Consider the following 26,610-nt stretch of genomic DNA (forward strand, 5'->3'; position numbering starts at 1 on the left):
GGCTTGGTCCCTACTGACCTTGCCTCTGGTGTTGTGAGCAAAAGGGAGTCAGAGCGCCAGCAGAAGATGAGCTTTGGACACACACAGGCAGTGCCATAGTATCCTGGCTCCAACCAATGTTTTGTTAGCTCTTGAGATGTCCTGGCCTCCTCTAGTGCTTGGGCTGGCAGCCATCAGGCTTGCAGGGGACCTGTTAGCATGCAGGGCCCCTGTTTCCCCCAGACCTTTGTGGGCTCTCTTTCCCTTTATTTCTTGTATACCCATTCCCTCGTCCCTCCTTCTGCTGCCTCCTTCCCCTAGTGGTGGCAGTCCCGCCCCTCCGGCTTTGTTGCTCAGCCTCAGCAGATCCAGCTCTCCCCAAAGCCCCCAGGGAGGCTCCTGACCTTTCTGTCTCTTCTTGACAGTCTCAGAGGTTCCTGCTGCTTTTCAGCTGCTCTCTTCCTCCATGGTCTCGTGCCTTTGTTCTTACAGGGGCCTGGCTCTGTGCTGCTTGACTGTGCTCCCTGCTGCCCTGAGCTGCAGGCTCGGAGCATCCTCAGTGCCTCTCTGCTGACCTGACCCTCTTCAGATCACGGAGAGCTTTGTAGAGTGTTGCTCAGTGACAGGATTTGTCTCTGGGCTCCCCTGATTCCCTCAGGTTCCTGTGGTTTTCACAGGCCCTGTGCCCTTCCTTTTCACTCCTCCCAGCTGGCTTCATTAAAATTTCTGCAGAGAAAATTCTGCAGGTGTATTTTTAATTTCAGCAAAAAGGCCCAGTGATGAGCTACATAAAAAGACTCTGTAAGAGGACTATTCCTACATCTGACCTGGTGGGATCAGGGCAGGGAGGTTACGTCTCTGTGGGTGCAATGTCTGCCCATCCTATGATCACATCAGCAGGGCTGAGGGGGCAGCTACAGTAGGCATGAGCCTTGGATATCTAGCCTTCTCTCCAAAGAGCAGGTCTAAGCCTGGCCTGACACTGAGCATCCTTTGCTTCTGCCCCTGAGGGACAACTTGTGAGTCGTCTTCCCAGGAGAGCGTTGGCTTGAAAGGGGACACCCTGTTGCAAGGTTTTCCTCGTGCTACAGCTCCTCACCTGCCAGCAGTTAGCCAACACAGGAGTGAACAGCTTGGAGCCACCCATGCCCAAATGGAGTAGGGCAGAGGGACCTCTTGGGCAAAGACATCAGGTGCAGAGCAGGGCTGCTGTTCTGAAGCACATGCTTGGTCCTGCCTGGCCAAGGGGGCTGTTCAGTCAGATCCTTGCTTGGCCAGTATGCCGGCTTGCTGTCAGGGGCTTGGAGGTAGGAGGCAGAGGCTCTCCTGCGGCAGCCTTGTCGGAGACCCAGAAGAGACAGGGCTTTTGTAGTTTCTCTGGCCATGAGCACTGCGTCTCATCATGAGAACCTGGCATTGCAGCCTGCCGGGAGAGATGGGATGGTATGAGAGCCAAGCATGGAACTGCAGGCTGGAGCTCTGTATTCTTATCCTGTCCTTGGCACTGACTTACCTTTGGGTAGGTCACTTGTGCTGAAGGCTTCCATTTCTTTCTCTGGAAAAGGAGGAAGCAGAGTTTGCTTTTCTACCTCCGAGGTGTTACTAGACATGATGTAGCAGAGATTCGTAGGTGTAAAGCGTTTGATCTGTTTATCTGCTGAGCAGTTGGAACCCTTCTGCTTTCCCAGAGAATGGCGGTGTCTCTCAGGCAGGCTCAGCTTCGTGCATTATTTGGGGCTGCCTGGACGCTGCTTTTCTGTTAGGGTGTGGTATTCTTGAGAAGAAACCTTGGATGCTTGGCCAGAAACTGGTGGACTCCATCGTCTCTGCACAGACCTTCAGCCTTGGGAGCAGTAGGAAGCTTCTGAGTCACAGAAGGACAGGAACTAAGATATTGTTACATCTCTTTTGCAGAGGAGGCTGGGGCTGGGTTTTGTCTTATTTAAAGATTATTCCCTAAGTGGCCAGAGAGCTGACTGAGTGTGCTGGAGTGGGAGAGCTGAGGTTTTTGCCCACACTCCAACCTGGTGGATGGTGTTGGATAGTAGAGAGGGATCTCCATGGGGTGGGTACACATGATTCAAATTGTGGGGAGTGGGTGTGAGACACTGAGGAGCCTCTCTGAAAGAAACAGGGTGTTGCTCCTGTGGTGGAGCTGGCAGGATCACATGGCATCTGGCCCTTCCTTTTCAAGTCTTGGCAACTAGTGCTGAATCCTAGAAAAATTTCACTAGAAGAGTTTTCCCAGAGCTTCATTAGAAACAGATTTTTAATACATTTTTTTCATCAGGACATGGCGCTGTGTGGTTCAGATTTCAGATCAGGACAGACCAGATTGCCCATGTGAACTGTCTGTGTGTCTCCTCCCCTGGTGGTTACAGGGGGTTGTCCCACACACAGTTGTGTGGTCTCCAATAAAAGAAGTTGGAATGGTTTGTGGGAAGAGCAGAAGGAAGTGCTATTTCCATGGTGGGGGACTGAGCTGTGCTGCAGGGACTTTGGGATGCTTAAGTTCACAGGGGTTTGAAAAGTAACTGGACAAACTCTCAGAAGAAAAATCTGTTAAGCTATTAAATACAAAGATACCAAATCTTGCTCAGGAAAACTGTACCCCAATTCATTGGGGTCTGGAGAAATATATAGGAAATATCACCATATGCTTGCCACATTCATATACTCTTTCATAGGCATTCCCAATTGTCAGCTGTTGGAGACAGCCTACTTGATTGGGTGGGCCCAAGGCCTAATCCAGCTGAGTTGGTCTTGGGTTTTCCTCCTGCCCTGGTTTAGACTGTACTGGAGGTGGTCAGCAGTGGCTCGCAGAAAGTCTGGGATGTGGAGGAGTTTCTGCCAGCAAACATGGTGTCTGTCTCCTGGCCTATGCTTTAAGGACTCTTTCTTTGCAGGCAGCCTTTCCTGGCTGCTTGCCTGGCTGCAAACTTTCCCCCTCTCTGCGCTGGCTTTGCTAAAGCAGGTGGCTCTGACCCTTCTCTGGAGTCTAGATGCTTTCTAGGCTGAGCTTGGCTTGGGAAGGTTGCTGATGAATATGCTGGTACTTGGCTTGGGAGTGTTTCTTGGGTTACTGGTTGAAACTACTCACCCAGGTTAGGACTTCTCCCTCTTAACCGTGGACCCTTGCATCTGAATTATCTGCTAAATGTCTGCATAGGCAGTGAAGAGAGTAAGAGGCTTCACGGGACATGATTGACCTGACCTTTCTGAGGTGTTTTTATTAACATAGGATGAGTTGCACCGTGGAAACAAATCCTTATGGTTCGCTCTGGCTTTACAGGTAGTCCAGAAGATGAGCTCAGGTCTAGACATCTGCATTGTGGGTCTTTAGGAGTTTATGACAATCCTGCCTCTGCTGGTTCACTCTAAAGTCATGAAAACATCTCTAGGGTAGTGTGAGGCCAATGCTGAGGAGGAAGGACAGGCTTTGCACTACGCTAGAGCAATGGAAAGCCCTCTGTGCCTTTCTGTCTAGGTACTGACCTTGCTGTAGTTGAGGTCAGTCCAAGGGAGCATGGCTCCCAGGAAGGCAAGCTGGTGAATTCCCAAGTTCTCCATCAGCACCATAGCACAGGTGTTCCTGCACTGCCATGTGCATCGCTCACAGTGCACTAGAGACTTCAAAATGTTGCATGTAAAAATATCTGCCCCCTCTGCCATGGGTTTTTTCTCTGCAGAAGGTGGGGAGGGAAGGTGAGGCAATGACCTTCTGCCAGCAGGCAGCCTATCAGGGTGCCGTCTCCTACCAGGGCAGAGGGGAGCTGGGACTGGAGATGTGCTGTTTCCTATATCTTCTGGTGCTGGCCCAGACCTAGAAGCTGCTACCCTTAGCATGGTTCTCCTCCTGTGCTGCTGGCGTGGGATGGCTCAGTTCACTCTCGAATGAGTGGGCAGAGCAAGAACTGCCCACATACTGGGCAGTGGGGCAGCCCTGCGGTTCTGGGTGAAGATGAGGCAGTCATTTACACCTTTTCGCCATGGTAGGCACAAGAGAACAGGTGTCACGTGTGCCTCCAGCCTGTGTATCTCTGGCCCCAGTACCTGTGTGTGGCAGGGCAGGCAGGGAGCATACAGAATAGCTGCATCTCCAGATAACATGCCTCGCTGGCCAGGTAAATGACAGACTGCTGATTAGCCTCCAGCACAGCCTCTCTCCAGGGGCTTTGGGCTGCATTTCACCTTCGCTGCCTCCTTGCTTGTTGCCTTGGTTACAATCACTTACCGGCAGCAGAGGGGAGACTGACATGCGTGAGATTGCCCAAGTGTGGGCCTGGAGTGCTGCTGTGCTGCTCGCCGGGAGGGAGGAGAGTGCAGGCATTTGGGGGAGAAGTGTGCAGGGCTGGGGGAGTCCCGGGGGCCCAGAGGACATGCAGTAGGGCTGGCATCCTCTCTGTCATATGATAGTAAGAGTCTCGGAGGGTGGCAGCCTGTTCCATCTAGTTGCACTGGCTGCTTATATTTTGGTATGGCAGGCACTGCCTGGCTTTCCCAGTGCCTTTCATGCTCATTCACTGGGAGAATCCCTCAGCTCTCTATGCCAGCGAATGGGGTGAAGAGCAAGGTCTGGATTCACCTATGCCTTAGGCGATGCTGTAGGATTCTGCAGTTTGCTGCTTCCCACTCATGGCTCTGGCTGCCTTTAGTGCAGACCTAAGAAGCACTAGTTATAGGCAGCGGTGATGAAGGGCCCAAAGGACTGCAGTGTCTGCCCTTTTCCTGCCTGCCATCTCCCATCTGCCCTGCAGAGCTGTGCTGTGAGCTGAGGTTCAGCTCACTCGGAGCCGACTGTGGCAGTGACAGTCGGTTGCTGATAGCCCAGGGTGTGCCGTGCAGCACTGCTGGGCAGGTACAAGTCAGAGGCAGACATACTTCTCCTTGGTGTAATGGGGAATTTGCACGGAGCTTATGTGGTATGATGATGGCTGACTTGACCCTTTTCCCCACCTGCAGAGGCTCCACTGTTGGAACACCTGGGGCTTCAGCTGTTGGCCTTCGTCCAGCAGCACGTTGCCACTGGCTGGGAGGAGAGTTCCTGTAAGCAACAAAGGTTTCAGGATTTGTCTCATTCCACAAAGCAGCCTTTAGCTAGGGAAAACTGAGCAGGAGTCCTGGGAGCGTGGCAGGAGGGACTGTCTCCATTAGAAGCCTGTGCTGCGGTGCTGATGGAGGCTATGCCCTGCACTGATTCAGGCTCTACTTGCAGGTATGTGAATACCCTCCTGAAGCTCATTCCTCCTGTGCTGGGGCTTCAAGAGCAGTTGCGCCAGGCAGTACAGAGTGGGGACATGGAGACATCACATGGGATCTGCCGCATCGCTGTGGCCTTGGGGGAGAACCATTCCCGGTGAGTGCCAGCACCTCGCTGCTCGTGTCCATGTTATGCTGTGTGTGAGGGAGCAGGGAAGGATCTCCGGAAGAAGAAACTGGCCAGCTGATCCTTCTGCTGCAGCTCCGTGCCTGGACAAACCCATGTTGCTTGGTATCTTGGCATCTTTTCCAAATGCTGGACTGGAGGACTCACCCCTGAGCTCCCGAGATCGGGTGCTGCCCTGCACACACATGACAGCCTTTGCTCCTTGCTTCTAGTGTTTAGGTGTGAGACAAGGGGCCAGTGGGATTTCTTGACCTCCAGCCCTGTTAGGGCAAGGGTGCAGCAGAGAGCACACACTAACAGTGAAGGGATGTCTGTGGTGGGAAGGGGTGCTTGGGGACAGAGTATGCCAGGTACCACAGTTCCCCTCTGCTTGGAGCCATTAGCAGCCCATTTGCTGCTGTGCTTCCTTCCTGCTTTGAGCATGGGGTTGGGCCAAATGCCTCCCAGGGGTCCCTTCCAGCCTAAATTACTCTGTGATTCTGGGGCAATTCATGCAGGTCGTAGTACCACCCTGGGGCATTCAATGTACTTTTTCCAATGTTGGGAATTGCAATAACGGTGCAGTTTGGAGCAGCCCACTGTTTCCTTGCTGCTTCGTTCAGGGTCTGTCCTGCTCTGGGTGACGTGTGTGCTCTGTAGAGAGACCAAGCCTGCAGCACTGATGCTACCCTAACCTTGCTTTCTGCTCCCCAGGGCCCTACTGGACCAGGTGGAGCATTGGCAGAGCTTCCTGGCCCTGGTTAACATGATCATGTTCTGCACTGGCATCCCTGGGCACTATCCTGTCAACGAAACCACCAGTTCCTTGACGCTCACCTTCTGGTACACACTCCAGGTTAGTGGCAGTCGCAGGGCAGCCTGCCTTGGGGCTCTCGTTCTTGTGCTTGAGGCAGAGCCTAAGACACAAATGTGTGGATGGAGCCTGGGGTGGAGGAGGTAGGGGATTGCAGCCCTTCAGAGGTATCTCGGGCCTCTGCCACTGTAGGAGGGAGAAAGAGGTCCCAGCACAGTGTCTCAGCTGTGCACCTAGGTTCTGAGCAGACTGACAGTCTGTAAGGTGAGGGAGGGTCCTTCCCACGCACGGATTTCCTTGGCTGCGTTGCTTGGAACAGCTTCTTCCAAGCTCATTGCTCTTGTGTCTGGCCTCTGCTTGACACCTGGGAGCTCCTTGCAGTGAGTGGCTGTGCATCAGTGAGCAGTGGGCTGCTGCTCACCTGCTCATGGCTTGGACCTTGTGCCTGGGCTTCCCCCTTCCTTGCAGTCTCCAGGGTGGGCCCTCTCCCTTTCTGTGCTTCATTTGTGTTGGTCTAGATGGACAGACAGGGCTGCCAGCTGCGTGGAGGCACTGCCATTGGGATTGCAGCAGTGCAGTGTCCGGAACAGAGTCATGGGCTCCAGGCTGTGTTTCTTGAAAGGAGCAGCAGCTTTGGCTTACCCCTTTTTGAGGAACAACTTGCTGCAGTGTTCAGTTTCTTGGCAAAATGAGAGGATAAGGCCATATCTGATGCTAGAGCAGCTCTTCTCTTGGCAAAAAGGATTTGCAATGGGCTTCAGACTGCCTGTTCCTGACTCCAAGGGTCTCAGGTGAATGTGCATGTTGGAGCAGGAGTAAACACTGGGAGCTTGTGACTGTTCTTCCTGGAAATTGGAAACTGTCTTTGGGGTGGAGACCCTCGGGTGTGTGAATGTCCACAGTTAGCATGAGCTGGGGTTCCCTTCCATGGGAAGCAGGCCAAGAGCAGGTGTTTAGGACCTGTCCCTTTGAGGGCTGGGTCCACCCAGACAGGCAACACACACTGGCACGAAACAAGCCCAGTTGCAGCTCTGTTAAATGAAGAGCAGTCTTGCTATGAAGCGATAGGGCGTTCTCCCTGCTGAGCGGTGGTGTGGTCCTGTTTCCGAAGGAAGGACGTGATTGCTGGGTTTGGCTCTGTTTTTGAGGACCATGAGCAGCAGGCTGAGGAGCCTTGAAGCCTAGCCTGTCTGTATTTATCCCCCAAGGACTTCCAATTCCCGCATCCCTCACCCTGTGCTCGCAGCCATTCTAGGAGAGTTCATTCAGAAATGTTGGCCCCGTGGCTTGCTTTTTCCACCCTCAGTATTCCTTGGAAGTCTGAGCCAGACTTCAAGAGCCTTGTTAACATAACTCATTAAAACTTCACACTCCAATATTTTCCCAGCAGCAGGTCTGATTGTTTAGCTCCTTGCTGCATGCCCGTGCCAGCTGCAGTCAGAGAGGAGGGTACATGCTGTCTTACTGTGTGCTACACCCTTATGAAGCTTGCAGTCATGGTATATCTGAGGAGGAAGGCTAGAGGTAGAGAGGCTTCTGGCATGGCCTTGACCAGTGCAGCCAGCTTCCTGGAGAGGGGTCCATCTTCCTGGGATCCAGTGCCCATAGCCCCATTTATTTTGGGAGTGGGGATATGAGCATCCCTGATTTCATGAGGCTGCCGTTGTGTCCCTAGTGTGCCTGGCCTCTGCTGTACCCCACCATCTCCATCCACTGATACTCACCAGCTGGGACTCTGTCCTGCTGAATTTACCTACTTTGTATGAAGACCTCTGCCTTGAGCCCAGGTTTGGGAGGGGTGGGCCAGGTTCACCAGGGAAGAACAGCTGTTTTCTCTGATGCTTACTAGGTCTCCATCTCTGTAGTTAGCCAGTGGCATGTACCTTTGCCTTGTAAAGCTGGGTTCAGACCACCAGGGCTGAGCACAGTAAACAGCCCCCTCTGTGTGATCCCATGGGTTGGCTCAGGGCAGGTGCTGGGCTCTCGGTTCCTTCCTGCTGTGTCCCGCAGGAGCTGGCTGAAGCAGGGAGTGCAGCCAGCAACTCCTTGTCTCACTGTCAGACAAGGACAGCTGTTACAGGGTCTTAGGGCTCCGTGCCAGCCTGCGTGGTGGTAGGGGACAAGCCCCCTGAAGCAAATGCCTCCTAGGAGGTATGTCTGCTGCTCTGCAGACAAGCTTCACTATTGCAGGGGGTCAGAGGGTGGATGTTTGACTGCAAGAGGTGGCAGCTTTCATGATACACTGGGACTCAACAGGGAGGTTCTCCTCAGCCTGCCTTTAGAGCCTTGCTGCCTCCAAGCATTAGTTATGGCCCAGGTGTTCCTAGCTCCAGAGCAGATGAAATCCCGACCCCCTGTGGCTACGCTGAGCTGTGTGCGGGCTGAGGAGGCAGCAGGCTCCTCGCCTTCGCAGCCCCAGGCCCTGTCTGCCCCCAGAAGGGAGGGAGGCCTTGTCAGTGCAGCTCTCTCCTCTCTGGCATTCTCCACCGGCAGGAAGGAGGGCGGCAGAACATCACTTCCATGGGAATGATCTATTTTTAGCCTCAGTTCATCCCCCCTGCTCCTTTCCTCTGCAATCTGATGCAGTGTGACTGAGCGTGGGTAGGGAGGGGGGAATGACGTCAGCGCTGTGCCGACAGTCGCCCTGCAGCAGAGGACCCAGCTGAATGATTGGGCTTTTCAGACCGATCGAGTTCCCCACATCCTCTTGGTGCTTCTGGGCTTGGATCTGAGTGTGTGTATGCAGGCAAGAGCAGGCTGTGCTTTCCAGGCACCAAAGTAGCTTGGTCTGAGCCTGCTCCACAGGGGATTCAAGGCATGCCATGCTCTCAAGGCTAGGACACACTAGGGCAGTGCCATCCCTCTGTAACGGGACTATCCTCAAATGCCTGAGGGTCATTGCAGCTGCTGGAACTCCTGGTGTCTTATAGTGCTGCTGCTTCAGAAGGGCTCTAGTTTCGGGGAGCTGTCCCCAGATTGTGCAAAGTAGACCTCAGGAGACTCCCTCTGTCAGCTCTGTGAATTGGAAATGTAACCTCTGATGTGAGACAGATCCTACCAGCTCCAGGGAGATGCCCATGAGCTCCTCAAACAGCAGGCGTGCTGGCTCCAGTTCCTTTCCGCACAGCACCTGGTTTATTCCTTCTCTCACCACCAGGACGATATCCTCTCCTTTGAGCCGGATAAGCAGGCAGTGTACCAGCAAGTGTACAGGCCTGTCTACTTCCAGCTGGTGGATGTGCTGCTACACAAAGCCCAGTTCCCCTCCGATGAGGAGTACGGCTTCTGGTCTTCAGATGAGAAGGAGCAGTTTCGGATATACAGGTATGGCTGCAGCTGAGGCCCTTCTTTGCCTGGGGAGCAGGAGCAGGACGTGTTGCTCTGTACCTGAATGTGACTTTGGGCTCAAATGTGGGTTTGCTTATTAGGCAGGCAAGAACACAGGTGGTGTCCTGCCTCTGTGGAGCCTGAGAGCTGTGCAAAATGCAGTGCTGTGGGGAGACCCAAAGAAGGACATAGGTCCTTCTACCAAGGATAGTTTTGGCTACAGTGGTGGTGTGGAGACAAGCTGGTGTGTTACCATGACACTGACTGCTCTGCCTAGGAAACACTGGGAGCAGGGATTAAGCTGCGATATTAAGCTGGGAGAGGGCTGCAGCCATTAGCAATGTGCTTGTGTGGGCAGGTGCTGCCCATCTTCACCCTGCCAGGAAACTGGAGGGAACATGTCCACATACGGAGTGCTCTACAGGGGATGGTGATAGCACTTGGAGACCCCCGTGCTCTTCTTCTCTGCAGGGTGGACATCTCTGACACATTGATGTATGTGTATGAGATGCTGGGCGCTGAGCTCCTGAGCAGCCTCTACGACAAACTGGGACGTCTCCTTACCAACACAGAGCAGCCATCCACGTGGCAGGTGAGTGAGGGGACCTGGACACCAGGCTGCTAGGCAGGCAGGCAGAGTGTACCAGCCCCTTGGGCAGCGGCAGAGGAGGCTATCCTCACTGTGCAGTGTTGAGGGCAAAGAGACGTGATAGAGAGGTGAGGAGTATGATCACCTTGTCAGCACATCAGTTGCAGGTCATCAAACCTGCAGAAGGGATGTAGGGGCTCTTCAGGGTCTGTTGGGTAAAGGAACAGCTCTCCTTCTGCCCCTTTCTTCCTTAGTGCAGGCCAGAGACCAGCTGGGATTTGATCTTGGTCCTTTGTTGTTGTCTGTCTCATTCTGGTGCTGTGTTATTGTGGCACAGCATAAATGCTGGAGGCCTTCCATGTCCTTTCTGCATCACCAACCACCCTGCTGTTCTGCTAAACACGGAGTTTTTGACTCCAGGGGAAGCAGCTCTGTGGGGGTAATGTGGAGGGCCCAGGTTTGCTTTCAGTGATTGCTCCTCTTGGCAGGTAGCAAGCTGCTTCCCTCCATTGCACTGCTGCCTAAAGCACTGCCCTGAGCAGAGCCAGAGCAGCAGGGTGAGAGGAGACCCTCTGGTAGCCCTGTGTAGCTGACACTGTGACTGCAGATAGGAAGGCCAGGGTGCTTCTGTAGAGCAGGCTAATCAGCATGTATCTGCTCACCTTGGCATCCTCATCAGCCAGCCATCACTGTCAGATTCGGATGGCTGGAATAGCGCCTCATTCATCATTGTCTGCCGCTAAGCTGGTAGCCAGCCAGCAGGAGCAGTGACTTGCAGTCTGGGCGCAGCTCCCTGCTGTCTGAGTGCTGAGACAGTGTCTGTCAAACTGGCAGTCTGCTGACACTCCCCAAGTTCAGGCTGCAGTCCTGTCAGGTGAGATGCCCGGAGTTCTTGAAGTGTGGGGACAACTTTCACGCTGTTGATGTGTCCTGCAGGCAAGTTGGGATGGATATACCCTGAAGCCTGTTGTGTGTGTTCGCTCTGACTGTGCAGTTGTCTCCAATTTTCAGCTTCCTTGCCCTCTCTGACTGGAGTCTGAGCTAGTCCCTTGCATGTGGGGTGGGGAAGGCATTGGGGGTCAGCCCGTGTCTCTGACAGAGTCTCTCTCCCTCTCTGATAGCACACAGAAGCCTTACTCTATGGGTTCCAGTCCATCGCTGAGACTATTGACGTGAACTACTCCGACGTGGTTCCAGGACTGATTGGCCTCATTCCCCGGATCAGCATCAGCAACGTGCAGCTAGCTGACACCGTCATGTTCACTATCGGTGAGGCCTTTGCTCACACGCAGGCTGGGGAGGGAGCCCCTCTGGGAGGGTCCCCCGCACTTGGGGAGCGGGGAGCCCTATCTGAGATCACTGTTGCTGAAGTTGTCCTGTACAGATCTCTGCCAGTGCCACCCTCTTCTGAGCTGGCACTTTTGTGCTGATTCCTCTGGGCTTTGAGCCACTTGCTGTGTGTTCTGCTCTGCCTACCATCACACCACTCCTGCCATCTGCTTTGGAGTTAGCCCAGGCTCTCTTTGGCTGCAGAGCTCTTGCTATCCCTTCTCAGGGAAGATGAATAATAACAGTGAAAAGCAAAGCTGAATGGCCCAGAATGTGGAGAACAAGCTCCCTGACTGCCACAGTGCATACTTGCAGCCTCTGATTCTGTCCGTGTGTGCAGGGGCCCTGTCGGAGTGGCTGGCAGATCATCCCGTCATGATTAACAACGTGTTGCCGCTGGTGCTCCAGGCCTTGGGCAACCCTGAGCTCTCCATCTCCAGTGTCTCCACCCTGAAGAAGATCTGCCGGGAGTGCAAGTATGACCTGCCACCCTATGCTGCCAACATTGTTGCTGTGTCACAGGTAAGAGCCAGAGCAGATAAGCCTTGGGGGTCCCTAGGCACTAAGGATCCCTTTGGGGCTGGGCTCTGGGGGCTGCCAGGGCCTGCATGGGAGCAGGAAGGGGCTGACAGAGGATATGAGCCTCTGCTTTTAGAGCCAAAGGGACACCATCCCCTTCCCTGAGGGGAATCTGCACTGCAAAGTGGCGGATGCTGGGGAAGTACAGGGGGAGAGGACTGCAGAAAGTGTCTGGTCTCATGTGTTCTCCATGAAGACTTCTTTTGCTACTTCCGGAGATAGAGTACTGGGTTAGAGGGACCATTGGTCTGATCCACCAAGATATTTCATAAACTCTGAGCACTGCAGTAAATGGGTAGGGATGGCTCAGAAGAACTAGTTGGAGACATCCCAGGCCCTGATATTCACCTGTGATAAGTTTGCTGTTGAGGGCAGTGTTGATGATGGCCTAGTCAGGTTTTCCTTGGTGACCTGGTGGGTCTGCGGCTTCTTTCTGCTGGGATAACTGAGCACTGTTTCTGAGGTGTCCTGGTGCAGAGCCTGTTTTAGTTCATGGGCTCCCATTGCTGGGTAGCTGTGTGGGATGGGTGCGGGGAAGAGAATTTGGTGCAGACTGAGCCTTTGCTCGCTGCCTGTGGCTGGTTGTGAGGAGGCCTGCACAGAGCTGTGTGCTGCTCATCCATGCCCAAATTGTTATCAGTTATCATGACCTCCCACTTCAGTCCCACCTCTGTGGAAGGGAAGAGGCTTTCTGCAGCACTCACACTCCTCTTTCTGTCCCTTTCCCTTTGGCAGGAAGTGTTGATGAAGCAGATTCACAAGGTAAGAGTCACTTGCCCACACCCCTGCCTCATTCTGTTTGTCCGCCTCAGCCTTTAGTTGTCCTCATGTGTAAACGCAAGAAATCCCATCATGAGCTAAGCTGTTCTGGAGGAGAGCTCAGCAGTGCAACCAGTTTGTGTGAGGCCAGGAACACCTGGTATCTGCCACTCGCTGCACTACTAATCTTTTGGCTCTCTGTACTGGGACTGGAGCAGGGTTATGCTGATGGGGCATTTCCTCATAGATAGGGAGGCCCCTAGGGAAGCTTAACTCTAGTGGTTCCTGACCCCCTCCAAGCCTGAAGAGGTAGAGGTGCCTCAGCACAGCAGCAGGCTGCAAGAGGAAAGGGAAGGGAGGTTGGTGTGGGACAAAGCCCAGGTTGTGCTTGCAAATGGCAGAGGGTGGGACACTTCACTCCACAGGGACTGAGACAGATCTGTGCAAAGAATCAGATGCCGGAGTACAGTGAGTGCTGCTGGCATGGAGATCCCTGGGCACTAAACTGGTCTTCCGTTGAAGGGATGCTGGGGAGAGGATAGGAGGTAGCGGGAGAGCATCTGTTCTCCAAGTGCCCTCTAGCACTGGTAGGGAGCTGCCTGCCCCATTCTCCTGCTATGGGATATACCTAGAATATCCCAGGCAGGGCAAGTTAAGAGCAGCACACCAAAGCCCCTGGTCCTTCTGGCTAGGTGTAAGACAGCTGTCTTAGCTAGCAAGCAGGGTCTTTGAGGTTTGCTGGAGGGCTCCAGGCTGGGCAGTGACCTGCCCCTTTATGTCTTCTCTCTGACTCAGACAAGCCAGTGTATGTGGCTGATGCAAGCTCTTGGTTTCCTGCTCTCTGCCCTACAAGTGGAAGAGATCCTGAAGAACCTACATTCCCTCATCACGCCCTATATCCAGCAGCTGGAAAAGCTGGCTGATGAAACGGTGAGTGCCCTTGTGCCACTACCTCCATCCAAAAGTGGCTTCTCCCACTGTCTGTGCTGCTGTCTGTAGCCCCATGAGGTTGGGTATTGAAGCAGCATTGTTGAACACAGGCTGTCTTTCCCCTCACCCTGAATAACTGTTAATTGCCCAGTGCAGGCAGAGCAGTGCAGAGCAGAGTACCACTAATCAGACTGAGCTGGGCTGCAGGTTTTTTTCCTTTGCAGCTACTCATCTGTAAGACCAGAGGCTCCTTGGCTCTTGTAAGCCATGTATTGTCCGGATCAGCATCTGCCTCCCTAAAGTGGAGCCCACCCACACTTCAGTCATGCAGCCTCCTCCCTCGTGTGATATCCCACATGTTGCCCCAGTGGGCGGCCGTCTTAACTTGCTCTCTGTTGGAGGAAGCTGTGGTGCTCTTGAGCATCCTCCAGGATTCATCCACCCGTGAGCGTAGGTGGGAGGGCTCGTGGCGCAGCCAAGAGATAGAAAGGGAAAGCGAGAGTGTGCAGTGCAGGGAACCCCCTTCTCTGGCACTTTGCCTCAACAGTCCTGGCTCCTCAGGATCCCAAAGGCATGACTGTGGTGGAGCACTGCTGTCTGTATCACACTTTGGATTTGTTTTACCTGGCAGCCCAATCCTTCCAATAAGCTGGCTATCATCCACATCCTGGGCCTGCTTTCCAACCTGTTCACCACCCTAGACATCAGCCACCATGATGATGACCACGAAAGCACCGAGGTCAAGAAACTGCCAGTGCAGCAAGGACCCAACCCAGTGAGTACAGTAGTAGTTAGATGCTCTTTGCCATAGCCTAGCCAGAAGCCCTGCTGCGCACAGCTAATGCCAGGAGGAGAGGCTGTAAGGTGTAAGGAGAATGTAGTGTTTACCGTGGAGAGGGCAGTGCTGGTGCATTCCAGCTAAAACAGCTCCCTCAGCTCTTCCCATTGCTTCTGTGGTGGGCAGAGGTTACTTGCAAGATCTCTGCTGGCTGGGCTCCCGTCTGAAGACAGCCCAGGTGCTACCTGCCAGCTATGAGCTGTGCCAGGCTGCTTCAGCAGGGAATGAAGTTTCCCAGCTTCAAAGAGGGCAGGAAGCCGTAGTCTCTGAAAGTTTGGATCCAGGCCATACTTACCATTGAATCTCCCCTCCCAAGTGCCTGGGGGGCCAGTTCTCTTCAGTCTGTCTTGTTCTTCACAGGTGGTGGTGGTTCTGCAGCAAGTCTTCCAGCTCATACAGAAGGTCCTCAGCAAGTGGCTGAATGATGCCCAGGTGGTGGAGGTAACCAGGCTCCTCATGTGTTACTGTCTGCAGCTCTGCCTTTGCCGTTGCATCTGAAGGTGCAACATCCCACCACGCACTATTCTCCCTGGCTCAGGATGCCTTCCTGCTGCAGCTGGAAGGGTGTTTCCTGGTGGGAGCATCCTGTGCTGCAGAGTAGGGCAGCATCACCACAGCAGATCTGAGCCCTCTGCCTGGCTGTTCTCCATGCCTCATTGCCATCTCTTCCCTCCCATGGGACCTGTCCGTCAAGCCCTGCCCCACTAGCAGGGGGTCTTCTGAAGCCCGTTGCTCACTCTGTCCCTCCTCTCCCGCAGTCTGTCTGTGCCATCTTTGAGAAGTCTGTGAAGACCCTTCTGGATGATTTTGCCCCCATGGTGCCTCAGCTATGCGAGATGCTGGGGCAGATGTATAGCACCATCCCCCAGGCCTCTGCCATCGACCTCACACGGCAGGTAAGGAGCTGTGTAAGCAAGGCTGGCACTGCAGCAGGGTGGCCCCCGGGCAGCCTCCACTCATGCCTGCATCCTAGGAGAGTTGCATGTGAGGCAGGCTCTGGACTGGAAGACGGGGCTGGTGTCCCTCCTTGCCTTTGCCTCAGTGCATCTCTCACTGCTTCACAAGGCTTTCTGCCAGCCGCCTCTTGCTCCTGCCTAGCCTTGGTATCCCATGCATTTAGTGCTCTAACCTCACTGCTCTGGGCTGGTCCCCATCACAGACAGCGCTCTTTGCCCCTACTGGAGCAGTGACCTCCATGTAGGGACAAGCCCGGTTCTCTCTGCCCTGCTATTATGGGTTAAGCCGTATGTCACTGCACCCTGGACTAAAGCATTCATCTCTGGCTTCTCCCTGCTGTGGCTGTGATGGGTGCAGAAAGCCCTGTGCTGCCCAGCCAGGCTGCCGTTCCCCGGGAAGGCTGGGATTGTGCAGGGACAGCAGCAGCTTCAATCCTTCTCTGTCTCTTGCAGCTGGTTCACATCTTTGCTCATGAGCCTGCCCACTTCCCTCCCATCAAGGCCCTCTTCTTGCTCGTTACCTCAGTCACGCTGACCCTTTTCCAGCAAGGTACGTGTGATTGATTCTTCTTCATGCTGGGGCTATTGTCAGGCTATTGCATGCTTGAGGTCTGGAGGCATCTTACCAGGAATGGCTGTTTTCACTCCTAACTAAGCTAACAGGGCCACGTCTGTTCTTGGATTCATCCCAGCCCCTGGAAGGTGGGTACCTTCCTCACAGGGCTGCAGAAGCAGGAAACCCCAGTGCAAGACTCTGATCTCAGTGACAGCCTGGTTCTGCCCTGGCACTGGGTGCCTTGCTGTGTTGCAAGGGGAAGAGCAGGAGCTCCAGTCCCAGCTTGGCAGTGAGGCTGCATTCAATGAGAGACCCTGGCCTTTGTCTGTGGGCCAGCAGTGTTTGCAGTGGCCGGGAATCAAGCCCTTGTATAAGCAAAAAGATGTCTCTGAACACCTGGGGAACTACCTTTTCAGAGCCACTGCTGTGCCTAGCATCCCCGTGCAGGGGACAGTCCTGTGTTTGGCTTGCTGGCTGCATTACCCGCTTGCCACAAAAAGCAAATGGGGTTAGGACAGGCCCCTCCATGCCATAACTCCCTTCAGCCTCCTGGTGACTTGTCCCATTACAGGGACAAGTGTACAGTGGAGCTGCTGGCTCTGGTCCTTCAGCATCTTAGTTGTTCTTGTATGGCACCCAACAGGTCTTTTTTTTTTTTTTGTTCACAGCCTGATGCTGGATAACATGATGCTTTCCCCCAGTACAAGGCTCAGAGCTCCCTAGAGAGGTGGGGGGTCCATGAGGGCCTGTGCTTCCTTGGGACACCTCAGTCTGAGCAAATCCTTCTGTGCTGAAGTGTCGCTTGGGTCATGGGCAAGTGAGCTGGGCTTATCCAGAGATCACATGCCCGCTTTTGTCAGCGGCCTGTGGATGTATGTACAGTAAAGTCCTCTTGGCTCAGAGCCTGGGGAGACAGAGATGCCTCTGGGCAGCGTCAGGCATGTCTGCAAGAGAAAAGGGGGGGGGGGGTGGTTGGTGAGGGGACAGAGCCCAAGTTGTGCCAGTGCTTGAACATGAGCTTTGCTCAGGCGAGTGGCTGCCCAGCTCACTGGGTGCCCAGGACTGTGTTCCCACCTCAAGGATCATCTTCTGTGGTCAGTCAGCCCTGAGCAGGGCAAGCAGATTCTGCTGTCGGCACAAATGCAGCAGGAGAGGGTGGGATGCTTGACCCTGCAGGGGCTGTGATGTGTCTGTGCAACGAATTGGATGCCAAGGTAGGGTGAGTGGTGCTGGCATGGAGATCTCTGGGTGCTAAACTGATCTCTCCCAGAAGGATGCTGGGGGAAAGGCCTTTGTGTGGGTCCTGGACTGAGGGGCTTGGAGAACATCTGGGAAGGGGTGGGAGGGCAGCTGTGCCAGGGGCTCCTGAGCAGCTAAGGCTGGTGACAAGCATGTGCACGCCTGAGCCCGGCAGGGCCTGTCAAGCATTTGCTGAGGTGTTGTCGTTCACTTGCAGTTATCTTCCAGGACCAAATGGTGGTCTGAAGACACCCACTCAGTCCCCACAATGCAAAAGCTCTAATTCTCCTTGTGGAGATGGTGCCCAGCTAGCCCCTTCTCCTCCTTCTCTTCCTCCCCAAGGACACGAAGATCTCCTTGGCTCTGCAGCACCCAGGTGCTGGCTGGAGATCCTGGGGCTTCAGACCTGTTCCTTTACAGTTTCTTTCTGTTCTTGGGTTCTCCAAGTTTCATGATTTTTTGTATGTTTTGTTTCTTTAACTTGCTTCAAGCTGCTCATGTTGCCCATCCCCTTCCCCACACACCCCTCCTCCCCTACACTCCTGTTTTCACTTGTAAATTCTTTCTGTATCACATAACTATATGATGTTGAGTTGCTGTTTGTATGATTTTTCTCTTAAGTTACATCTTTATTATATTTTAGGGCCCAGGGATCATCCTGATATTGTTGATTCATTTATGCAACTCCTGGCACAGGTGTGTTTTAGTTTCTTATTCATTCACTTTCTGTTCTCTCTCTTTCTCTTTTTAATTCAATTTAAACCTATTTTTAGCTTTCTGTTGACAACGTTTTTTTCCTTTTAGTTGAATATCGAGTTTCTCCATCTGTTTCCGTGGAAGTTGAAAACAAAACATTCTCCTTTAGTTCTGGGTTTGCACCATCCCCAGGGCAGTGCCCTTCTCTGCAGGGCAGCCTAGGAGCTGCCACCCCCTCGCCTCTTACCTGGCCTCAGGGGCACAACAGAAGCCAGCATGGGGCACTTTAGGCTGCTGCTGCTGCCAGAGTCACACTTGGGTGACAAAAAATTAGAGCATTAAATGGTCCTTTTCCTACTCTTCTACCTGCCCCCTTTGATGGGTCCTCCAGGGCAGGGACAGACTGAGCTGGCTGGCTTTCCCCAGGGCCTGAGCTCTGCTGCTGCTGGGAAAGAGCCCTCTGCACACACTACTAGGCAACGTTTGCCTGAGTCTGGTCACCTGGCAAAGCAGACTCTCCGTAGCTGTGGGCAGCAGCAGCCGGGGACAGCTCTGAACCATCTGCTGAAGGGAGCAACATGCCTGTCATGGCATCTGTGCCTGGGCCTGTTGGGCCCTGGGAGCCACCTGGCTCTCTGTGCCCGCTCCACCTGCAATCCTGGACTCCCACCATGCCATACTGCCTAATGCCCCTGCAGCTCTTTGGGATGGTGGCTGAGAGGTGGTGACAGTAGCTCCTGTGTTTGCAGCCTGGGAGCAATCCTGTGACACCAGCTCGATGGCACACGGCCCTCAGACTGGCCAAGCAGCTGCAGAAAGCTCGTGTCTGGAGGAGTTTCTTGCCTGTCCCTCTTCAGCAGAAGCAAGTGGGATGGAAAGGGACCTTGTGTCCAAGGACCTGTGGACCTGCAGCTCTGCTGACACTCTCCTCTCTGTGCCATGGTTCCTCCTCTGGTCCTCCTGCTGCCAGAGGCACTTTGTCAAGCAGGCACAGCAGCCCTTGAAGCACAGAAATCCTATTTGTTTTGCCAGAGGCAGCTGCAGTGGGGATTGCCCAGGGCAAAGCCAGTTGTGCTACTAGTGTGGCAGGGAGCAGTGGGCTGTGGTGCAGGAGCTGAGGAGCAGGGTTGACACTTCACTGCTGGCAGTGGGTGGGGAGGGCCTGTACTATGCTGTGTGTGTATATACACCTGTTGAGAGGAACAGGAGTCCGGCTTGCTCTTGAGTCTGCTATGGCAACTGAGGGAGAAGTCCTGACATCCTTGATGTGAGTATTAAGTCCCCCAGTGTGAGGCGCATTCCCTGGCACCTACCTAGAGGGAATGGAGCTGTCCCTGTAGTGATGGAAAATGTTCTGGAGCTGCTGGCAGTGAGAAGGGGCCTAGCAAAGTCACGGTCTGCTTAATTTCTTTAATGACAAGACCTCTAATTGCACAAGGCAGGAAGAGCTCATGGAAGAAAAATCCACTGAGGGGTTCTCAATACACTAACTTTCCCTGGTTCAGGATGTTTAAGCTGTGAATAGCTGGAAGCTGGGAGAAGCTCTTTGGAGTGTCCGTCTACTTGCCTTGTTTAGCCCTTCCTGGGCATCTGCTTTTGGCCGCTGTCTGAGACAGGGCACTGGAGTAGATGGACTTTTGGTCTGACCCAGTGGGTCTGCGGTGAGTCTCAGTGCTGGGAGTTACAGCATATCTGTGTCTCTGAAATGCGTCTGTCCTTTTTTAAACTAGATATTCCTGATAGTTAGACACAGTCTCTGTCATGGTGGCTGTTCAGTCACGCAGCTGACAACCCACCCAAGCAGGTACAAGAGCTGTGGGCTGTCCTGGCTTCCAATCACCCAGCTCAGCCAAACTTCTGTGCGGATGTTTGGCTTGTCCTGGCTGTTAAACTGTTAGCCCCCTCTGACGGCTGCTTGGCCCACGTGCAGGCTTTGCTGGGTGGAGCTGGCGTGGAGCCAGGGTGAGGGAACCACACCTCACTTTTTAAGCAGTGTCCATACATATTACTTTGAAGTCCAGATCCCACTGAGACCAGTCTTGTCTCATAACTAGTATTGCAGCATTTTCTTCCCTTTTCCTGTTGAAAGATCTGAAATGATTATGACACTATTAGAAAGTGTTTGTAGATTTTCCTGATGACAGTTTTGAAAGTTGTAACTTTTTTTACAAGGTTTTCAAACGTGAGGATCCATAAATGGGAGATGTATGTGAGGTTCATGAAGGTATCCTTCTTTGCTGCTCAGCGTTGGCGAGACCTCAACTGGAGCAGCATGCCCAGTTTGGCGCACGACATTTTTGTAGATATGGACCAGAGAGCACAGAGAAAAGCATCAAGAATGATCAGTAGCTTGTAAACATGACAGGGAGGAAAGACTGATCGAAGCCTGAGGAGTTGCATGAGTCTTCAGGTGTATAAAAGGTAATACCACAAGTGTGGGTAAAAATTCCTCTTTTGTTCACTTTGGCTGGGGCAAAAGGTAACAGAAATAACAGAAAAGAGTTCAGGTTAGGTGGTAGCAAATCTTTCTAACAGCATAGAAGAGCACTGAAAGATCACTTGGGGAGCTGCTGTCATTTGGAGGGCTGGAACTGATTCTCAACAACCCTGTTGCTCCTTGGAGGGAAGGTAGAGCTGAGCCTGCCATGAGGTGGGTAAGGGATTAGGCAACCTCTTGAGACACTTCCAATCCTATTTGTTGTTTCTTTGGAAGATGCTGAGTTTCTCTGTAGCTTGGGATCCTTCTCTGTGTCTGGACACAGCATATTTGTGCTCTTTTGGAGAGAAAAGTGCAGCTGTGCTGCATTTCCATTAGTCATGCTGTGAGAGCAAGCACTACCCATCCCATCTGCTGGGAAACTCTACTACATACTGGCCTTCCTGGGCAAGAGAGAGTGTGTTTCTTTGTAGGCAGATACTGAGACAGCCTGCTGGCAGCGTGTGTGTTTGTGGCATGCCTGTCTCTCCCAGACAGTCCTGTCTGCCCCGATCTGAATCCTCTGGAGGGAAGGCTGTGTCCAGGTCCTGCTGGTGGAACAGGTACAGGCTCCTACCTCAGTGGCTGCTCTGTCTTTGGTCACTGCGAGATGACTGACTTCTTGCTGGCGTGCCACCACCTCCAGCAGCTGCCTGATGTTTTCCTAGGCTTTTTATTCCAGCAGCCCCATGGAGACTGAAGGATCCCATCCCCTTCCTGTCTTGTGACATGTAGGACTTGTTCCAAGGGTTTCTTCCTTTTCCTTAGTCTGCCCATGTTCAGGACTGGTGACCTGGCAGGGTGCTTTGAAACACATCAAGAACCTGAGGGAGGTGATGTCTCCCCTGGCTTTTTGCTCTCATGACTTCAAGAGCTAGCTGACAGCACAGATGTGTCCTGCTTCCCCAGCATGGCCTGCCCTCTTCCAGAGAAACGTGCTCTTCAGTGGTGCCGTTGAGCATTTGTAGATGCACAGGATTAAAGTTGGAGAGAATTTTAGATCTACTTTGTCTTTTTATGTGGCAGAAGCTGTTATATCCAAACATGTTCTGCCTGTAGAGTGGCCAGTCTCTTGTTTGGCTGATGCTTATATGGGAGCATCATCAAGTTTGGACCTGAATGCGTCAAGGCAGAGATTTTACCACTTCCCTGGCAATCTGCTCCTGTGGTTAATCACTTTGGTAGAAATGTATCATGTTCCTTGACTCAAATTTGTCTGGTTTCTCCTTCCAGGCACTGTTTTTTCTCCTGTTCCTCTGTCAACAGATCCTCTCAGTACATTCTGATAACTCAGCTTTTTAAAAGGTGTTTCTGGAGCCTGTTCTCCCTAGCCCTTGGATCATTTCATGGCTTTTTTTCTGTGACTTAAAGATGTGGATACTAGAATTATAGCCAGTTGTTTACTTCTTGCCAATTTAGTGAAGAAAGGAAGCACACCCTTATGGCTCCTGCTTGCTCCCACCTCTTAATACCTGCACATTAACCCTTTGTCACAAGCACATAGGGAGCTGTCTATACAACTTATGATTTCAGCTGACTTTATGATATTTTTATTCGGGCATGATTATCAGGCTATGGGACTCCCCAGTAAGGGCTGCTGATCGTTTTGCCGGTCTTTTGTTCCTGGAAATTCAACAGCTGCGTCTTTATACCTTGCTCCTTAGGAGACTAGCCAGCCCGTTGGATAGCACTGGACCAGGAGTGGTCTAGGCACCAGCTCACTAGCAGTGCCTTTGTCCAGCACTGGTTCCCTGCACTGGTAAATCTCAAGGTGCAGTCAGCCAGCGTGCTCATTCGTAATCCATTCTTGGTGATGGCTGGCCGATTGTGAGACCGTGCTGGCTTAAACCAAATATCTTACAAAAGCTAGAGTCCCTGCAGTTATTTTTATTACTCAGACTTTTAGACTTCAGGTATAAAGTAAGCGTTTGCCATAAGTATGCACTGACCAGTACTTGTATCCTATGTCAGAAGGTCTGGAGCATCAGTGCTTCCATGCCTGTGATGAGTGTCTCACCTTGAGGGCTGCAGTGGTCAGCACCTCTCCCTTGTATCTGGAGTGTCCATGCCCGGGATTGCAAAGCAACAGTGGCTGGTGTTTACCCCAGGGTCTGCATCCAGGCAACAAGGTGGTGGGTTCTGGTGTTTGGGAGTTCTCCCTCACAGGGCCCTCTGACCTGTCCCCTCCTGCTTACAGGTATCGCTCATATGCATCTTCAGAGTTGCACTGTGGTTGCTCTGTATTGGATTCCCAAGGGTGCAGACCACATCTTGGCTTTCTCCCATGTCCCATCTTGCCTGTTAACTGTTCCTGCACAGTCTCCAAATCAAGACCTGTCTCTCCTGCTAGCTCTTTAGCTATATTGTCTCCCATCTGCCTGACTCCTGATGTTGCTGTTGGGAGAAGTGTTCTGCCTCCTTCTTGAGTTCAAAGCTGTCTGGCAGGCTGGTTCTTGGCCCAGGAAAGTGTCTTTGCCTCCAGCAGGACCTGATGGATCTGGGAGGTGCTCCAGGCTGTGTCAGAGCCCCAGCTTCTAGTGAACTGGGCTGTTGGTTGTTGCTGCAGGAGGCACTCTCCAGCCTACCTCTTCACCAAGGGCTGCAGACACATCCAACCACCCTGATGATGCTCTCTACACCAGCACAGATCTCCAGGGTGCTGTGGTGATGCCCCTTGGCTTGACTAGGAATCCAAGGGATGACTGTGCAAGTAGGGCGTTGCCGGGCAGACAAGGTGGCGCCTTTTGGGATGGCCTAGGCAGGGACTGGCCAGGGTGCTCAGCCCACTGCATGTCCTCCACTTGGCTTTCTTGAACTGGTTCACGCTGTTGCCAGCTCCTCCCTCAGTGCTAAGGCTGTATTGCAGTGCAGGCAGAGCTATTTCCCTCTAGCCAGCATTGTGGCTGCAGAGGAGCTCAGCATGCAGGCAGGCCAGGTGAGCAGCGCAGCCCTTCTCCCAGGGACAAGCAGCAGAGTCCTTGGGCTCTCCAGGTGCTCTGACTGGGAGTCATGGGTGCCTTGCTGAGCCACAGCGAGCAGGCTGCTCTGCATCCTGCTGGGTCAGAGCTCGGCCAGGCAGATAGGTGCTAACCATCCCTCTCAGGCCCTGGTGGCCAGCCATGTTCCTGTGCCATTCCTAAGCTCCAGCATGCAGTCTGGGAAGAGACAGTGGCATGCTCTGATGCTAACCCTCAAGGAGATGAGTTGAAGGACAGGAGCCCTGAGATTGCTCTTTGCAGGGCCTGCAACCACAATGCCCCTGTTAATGCAGTGGTAGGAGTTTCCTAGCCAGATATGAGAGAGTTTTTCCGTGTGCTCTGGAGTGCTGCAAGAACTGGCTGTGTAGGTCTTCCCTTGTATCTCATGCTTGCTGGAAGAGTAGGGTCTCAGTGGCCTCTCTTGTTCCCACTCTTCCTCCCTGTCTCTGAAGAGTGTGCTATAGAAGAGGAGCCTGCTTTGAAGAAGTGTCTGAGGGGTCTCCTGACTGCTGCAGAGGAGAACTCACTGTCCTTTCTGTGCCTGACCTAGCTCTTCACCACTGAGACATTTCAGTTTGCTGAACAGCAAAGGCTGCAACAGCCCTTGCCGGAGAGCTAGTGCTCACCTCTGCACTTTGTCTTCTGCAGCAAAGGATGGAGGGGGAAGGTTCTAGTTTCTGAAAAGGCTGACGTTTAAAGACCTGCCCTGGCCATGACTCCTTTTGCTAGCTCCGCACTTGGGAGGTGCTCTGGCATCAGACAGGGAGAGGGAAGATTGGTACTGAGAGGCCATGGGGCTGGAGAGGGTTACTGGTGCTGGGGAAAGCAGCTGGACCTACCAGGTACAGCCTCCTTACTGGAAAAGCCCCACAGGGCCCCATCGCACAGAGAAAAAAGCTTCTCTGTCTACATGAGACGTGTGCTGGTGTGTGCCCAGACTGGGCCTGTGCTCTGTGCTCCCTGGGTGGAGATGTCCTGTGGGGAGGAGCACTTCCAGTATCAGACCACGCTTTCCCCATGGTATTCATGGAGTGAGAAGCAGGTGCTGCCATGAGCCTGCAGGAGAGCTTGGGGTCTCTGGCTACTGCTGCTCCGTTTGTCTAGGAGAAGCACCATGCAGGTAGGTGGCTTTTGTTACCTGAGCTTGTTGGAAGACTTTTGTGCCAGCTGAATAGTTTTGCGGTGTGCAGGATGTGGGTTAAAACTGGCCCCCTGGACTGGCAGAGGACAGGAACCTATGGCTGGATGGTATCACCAGAGGGTTAACTACTCTTGCCAGCAATGTGCTGCTGGGGGAAGAGGGCCCTTAGTCACCGTACTGGGAACCCAAAGCAGGGCTGGGGGCTGAGATATTCTATGACTACATCTAAGAAGCATCTTGCAGACTGTCCAGTACAGGGCTGGCTAGACCTCTGTGGTGAGAGCACAGCAGCTGTGATGAGTGGACATGTTTCTAAACCATTGTACAGCTGCTAGCTATCAGACATTGTCTCTAGCATGTCATCAAGAATGATGCACACAGTTTGTATATACACACACAAGTATAATCTGGTCCCGATCACACCAGCGAAGCCCCCTTTGTATCTAGCCTGGAAGCTGATCCCTGGGACCGTACCAGGGATACCTTTGGTGTCTCAAATCCAGGTCCTCTCCCGCAGTGCATGATACAAAGGGTCAGACGCATGTGGGGTAACCCTGAAACCTGCTGCTCAGTTTTCTCATCTCCAGCATACGTTCCCAGCACTGACCAGACATGGACTGTCTCTAGAGAAGGGGTGGGGGACATAACTGGATTTTGCTCCCAGTGGAGGCCCTGGCCAGGGGCAGATGGCCATGTCTCCTGAGCACTGCCAGCTGAAAGCTGTCCTTGATGTCATCCTGGGAAGCAGGCTCAGAGGGTGGCAGGGTTATGCAGTGCTGCAGTGGCTCTGCACATAGCTCAGCCCAAGGCTGCAGCATGGAAAGGAGTCTGGCTCCCAGCTTGGGCGCTCAGCCCTCCAGGAACAGAGCAAGGCACCCTGCTGTGAGTCTGTTATCCCAGAAGAGCTGTGACTGCTGTCCCCAGTCTTGCAGTGACAGCAGGGCAGGCTATGGGGCTGCTGTCCCCAGTGCTGGTCCACAGCTATGGTCAGGGCACAGATGTGGCCCTCCTGTGCAGCAGGACTCCCTATGGCAGGGCAGAAACCCTTCCCATGGAGTGGCAAGTGCAGGTTGAAGTACTTCTGTTTGGTAACTGCCCCCCTGCCATGCCACAGGGTGCCAGCATGGTGGGGGGGGAGGCAGGCCATTGCATGGCCATGGCCCTGTTGTGCCACAGCTCAGGTCGCCCCAGCAGCAGTGGAACAGCAAAGGGCTGAACCCCACAGTGGCTGGTGGGATCACCGAGCAGAGGAAACACAAAGCTTTTCTGATCTCGTATTTGGTTGTTGCTCAGGAAGTGCCAAGCAACTTCGGCATCTCATTGCCCTCTCTGTCCTGGAGCTGAAATGGAGTGCATTGCTGGCCCAGACTGGGGGCAAAACACTGGGTTAGTGCTTGAAATTACTGCTGTGACCCCAGAATCCCCAAGAGGAGAAGAACAAAACACAGCGGTGTCTGTTCTCTGGTGGGCCCTGCATGGCTGCCCCTGTCCCAGGAGCGCTGCGTCTGCCTGTCCTGCTCTGTTGGGACAGGAAACCTCTGTCCCGTGTCTGTGTCTGAAGCATTCGTGTGTACACCACCTTGGCATCTATCCTCAGCTCTTGGAGTTGGAGTTCCCTGACTGTAGTGAACTCCCTGGATGTTTGACTGACATTTTCTTGAGGGTAAAAGTGATGGTTTCCTTCTATGCTGTGTAAATCTGCTGTGTATCATGAGTGTGCCCAGGTAAGTGTGTGTCCAGGCAGAGGCTGTCTGGGGCACCAGGTTCCTAGGAGTCTTTCTGGCTGCCTCTGTAGAGTTGTGTTTATTCTGTCCATCTGTGTGCCTTGCAGGCTCTGAAGAGGAAGCCAGACCTCTTCCTGTGTAGCAACCTGGATGTCAAAGCAGTGTTTCAGTGTGGTGAGTACCCTGAGCACGCCCACAGGCATTATACATGCAGATATGTGCTCCAAACCCCTCTGCTGAGAAACCAGCCTGCTCTTCCTGCAGACTTGGGAACAGACCAGCCAAGGGCATGGGGTATCACAAAGCCGTGGGGTTTCTGGCTGCTAACCTGAATG

The 26,610-nt window shown here is 53.3% G+C and overlaps 1 protein-coding gene across 6 annotated transcripts in view; it reads left to right on the forward strand.

The window, feature by feature from the left end:
• IPO13 (importin 13) overlaps positions 1-26,610 on the forward strand; it is a 49,312-nt gene that overhangs the window by 21,189 nt on the left and 1,513 nt on the right. For all 6 annotated transcript variants that reach the window (XM_026096742.2, XM_064516092.1, XM_026096740.2 and 3 more), the window contains 14 exons: positions 5,195-5,335; positions 6,059-6,200; positions 9,316-9,482; positions 9,957-10,077; positions 11,196-11,343; positions 11,744-11,925; positions 12,718-12,744; positions 13,537-13,671; positions 14,303-14,446; positions 14,870-14,950; positions 15,268-15,405; positions 15,919-16,015; positions 17,904-17,956; positions 26,383-26,449. In XM_026096742.2, the coding sequence (XP_025952527.2) occupies positions 5,195-5,335; positions 6,059-6,200; positions 9,316-9,482; positions 9,957-10,077; positions 11,196-11,343; positions 11,744-11,925; positions 12,718-12,744; positions 13,537-13,671; positions 14,303-14,446; positions 14,870-14,950; positions 15,268-15,405; positions 15,919-16,015; positions 17,904-17,956; positions 26,383-26,449 (1,643 nt within the window). The remainder of the gene's footprint in view (positions 1-5,194; positions 5,336-6,058; positions 6,201-9,315; positions 9,483-9,956; positions 10,078-11,195; positions 11,344-11,743; positions 11,926-12,717; positions 12,745-13,536; positions 13,672-14,302; positions 14,447-14,869; positions 14,951-15,267; positions 15,406-15,918; positions 16,016-17,903; positions 17,957-26,382; positions 26,450-26,610) is intronic.

The sequence above is a fragment of the Dromaius novaehollandiae genome, chromosome 8 (genome assembly GCF_036370855.1).
Source record: "Dromaius novaehollandiae isolate bDroNov1 chromosome 8, bDroNov1.hap1, whole genome shotgun sequence".
NCBI classification, from domain to species: domain Eukaryota; kingdom Metazoa; phylum Chordata; class Aves; order Casuariiformes; family Dromaiidae; genus Dromaius; species Dromaius novaehollandiae.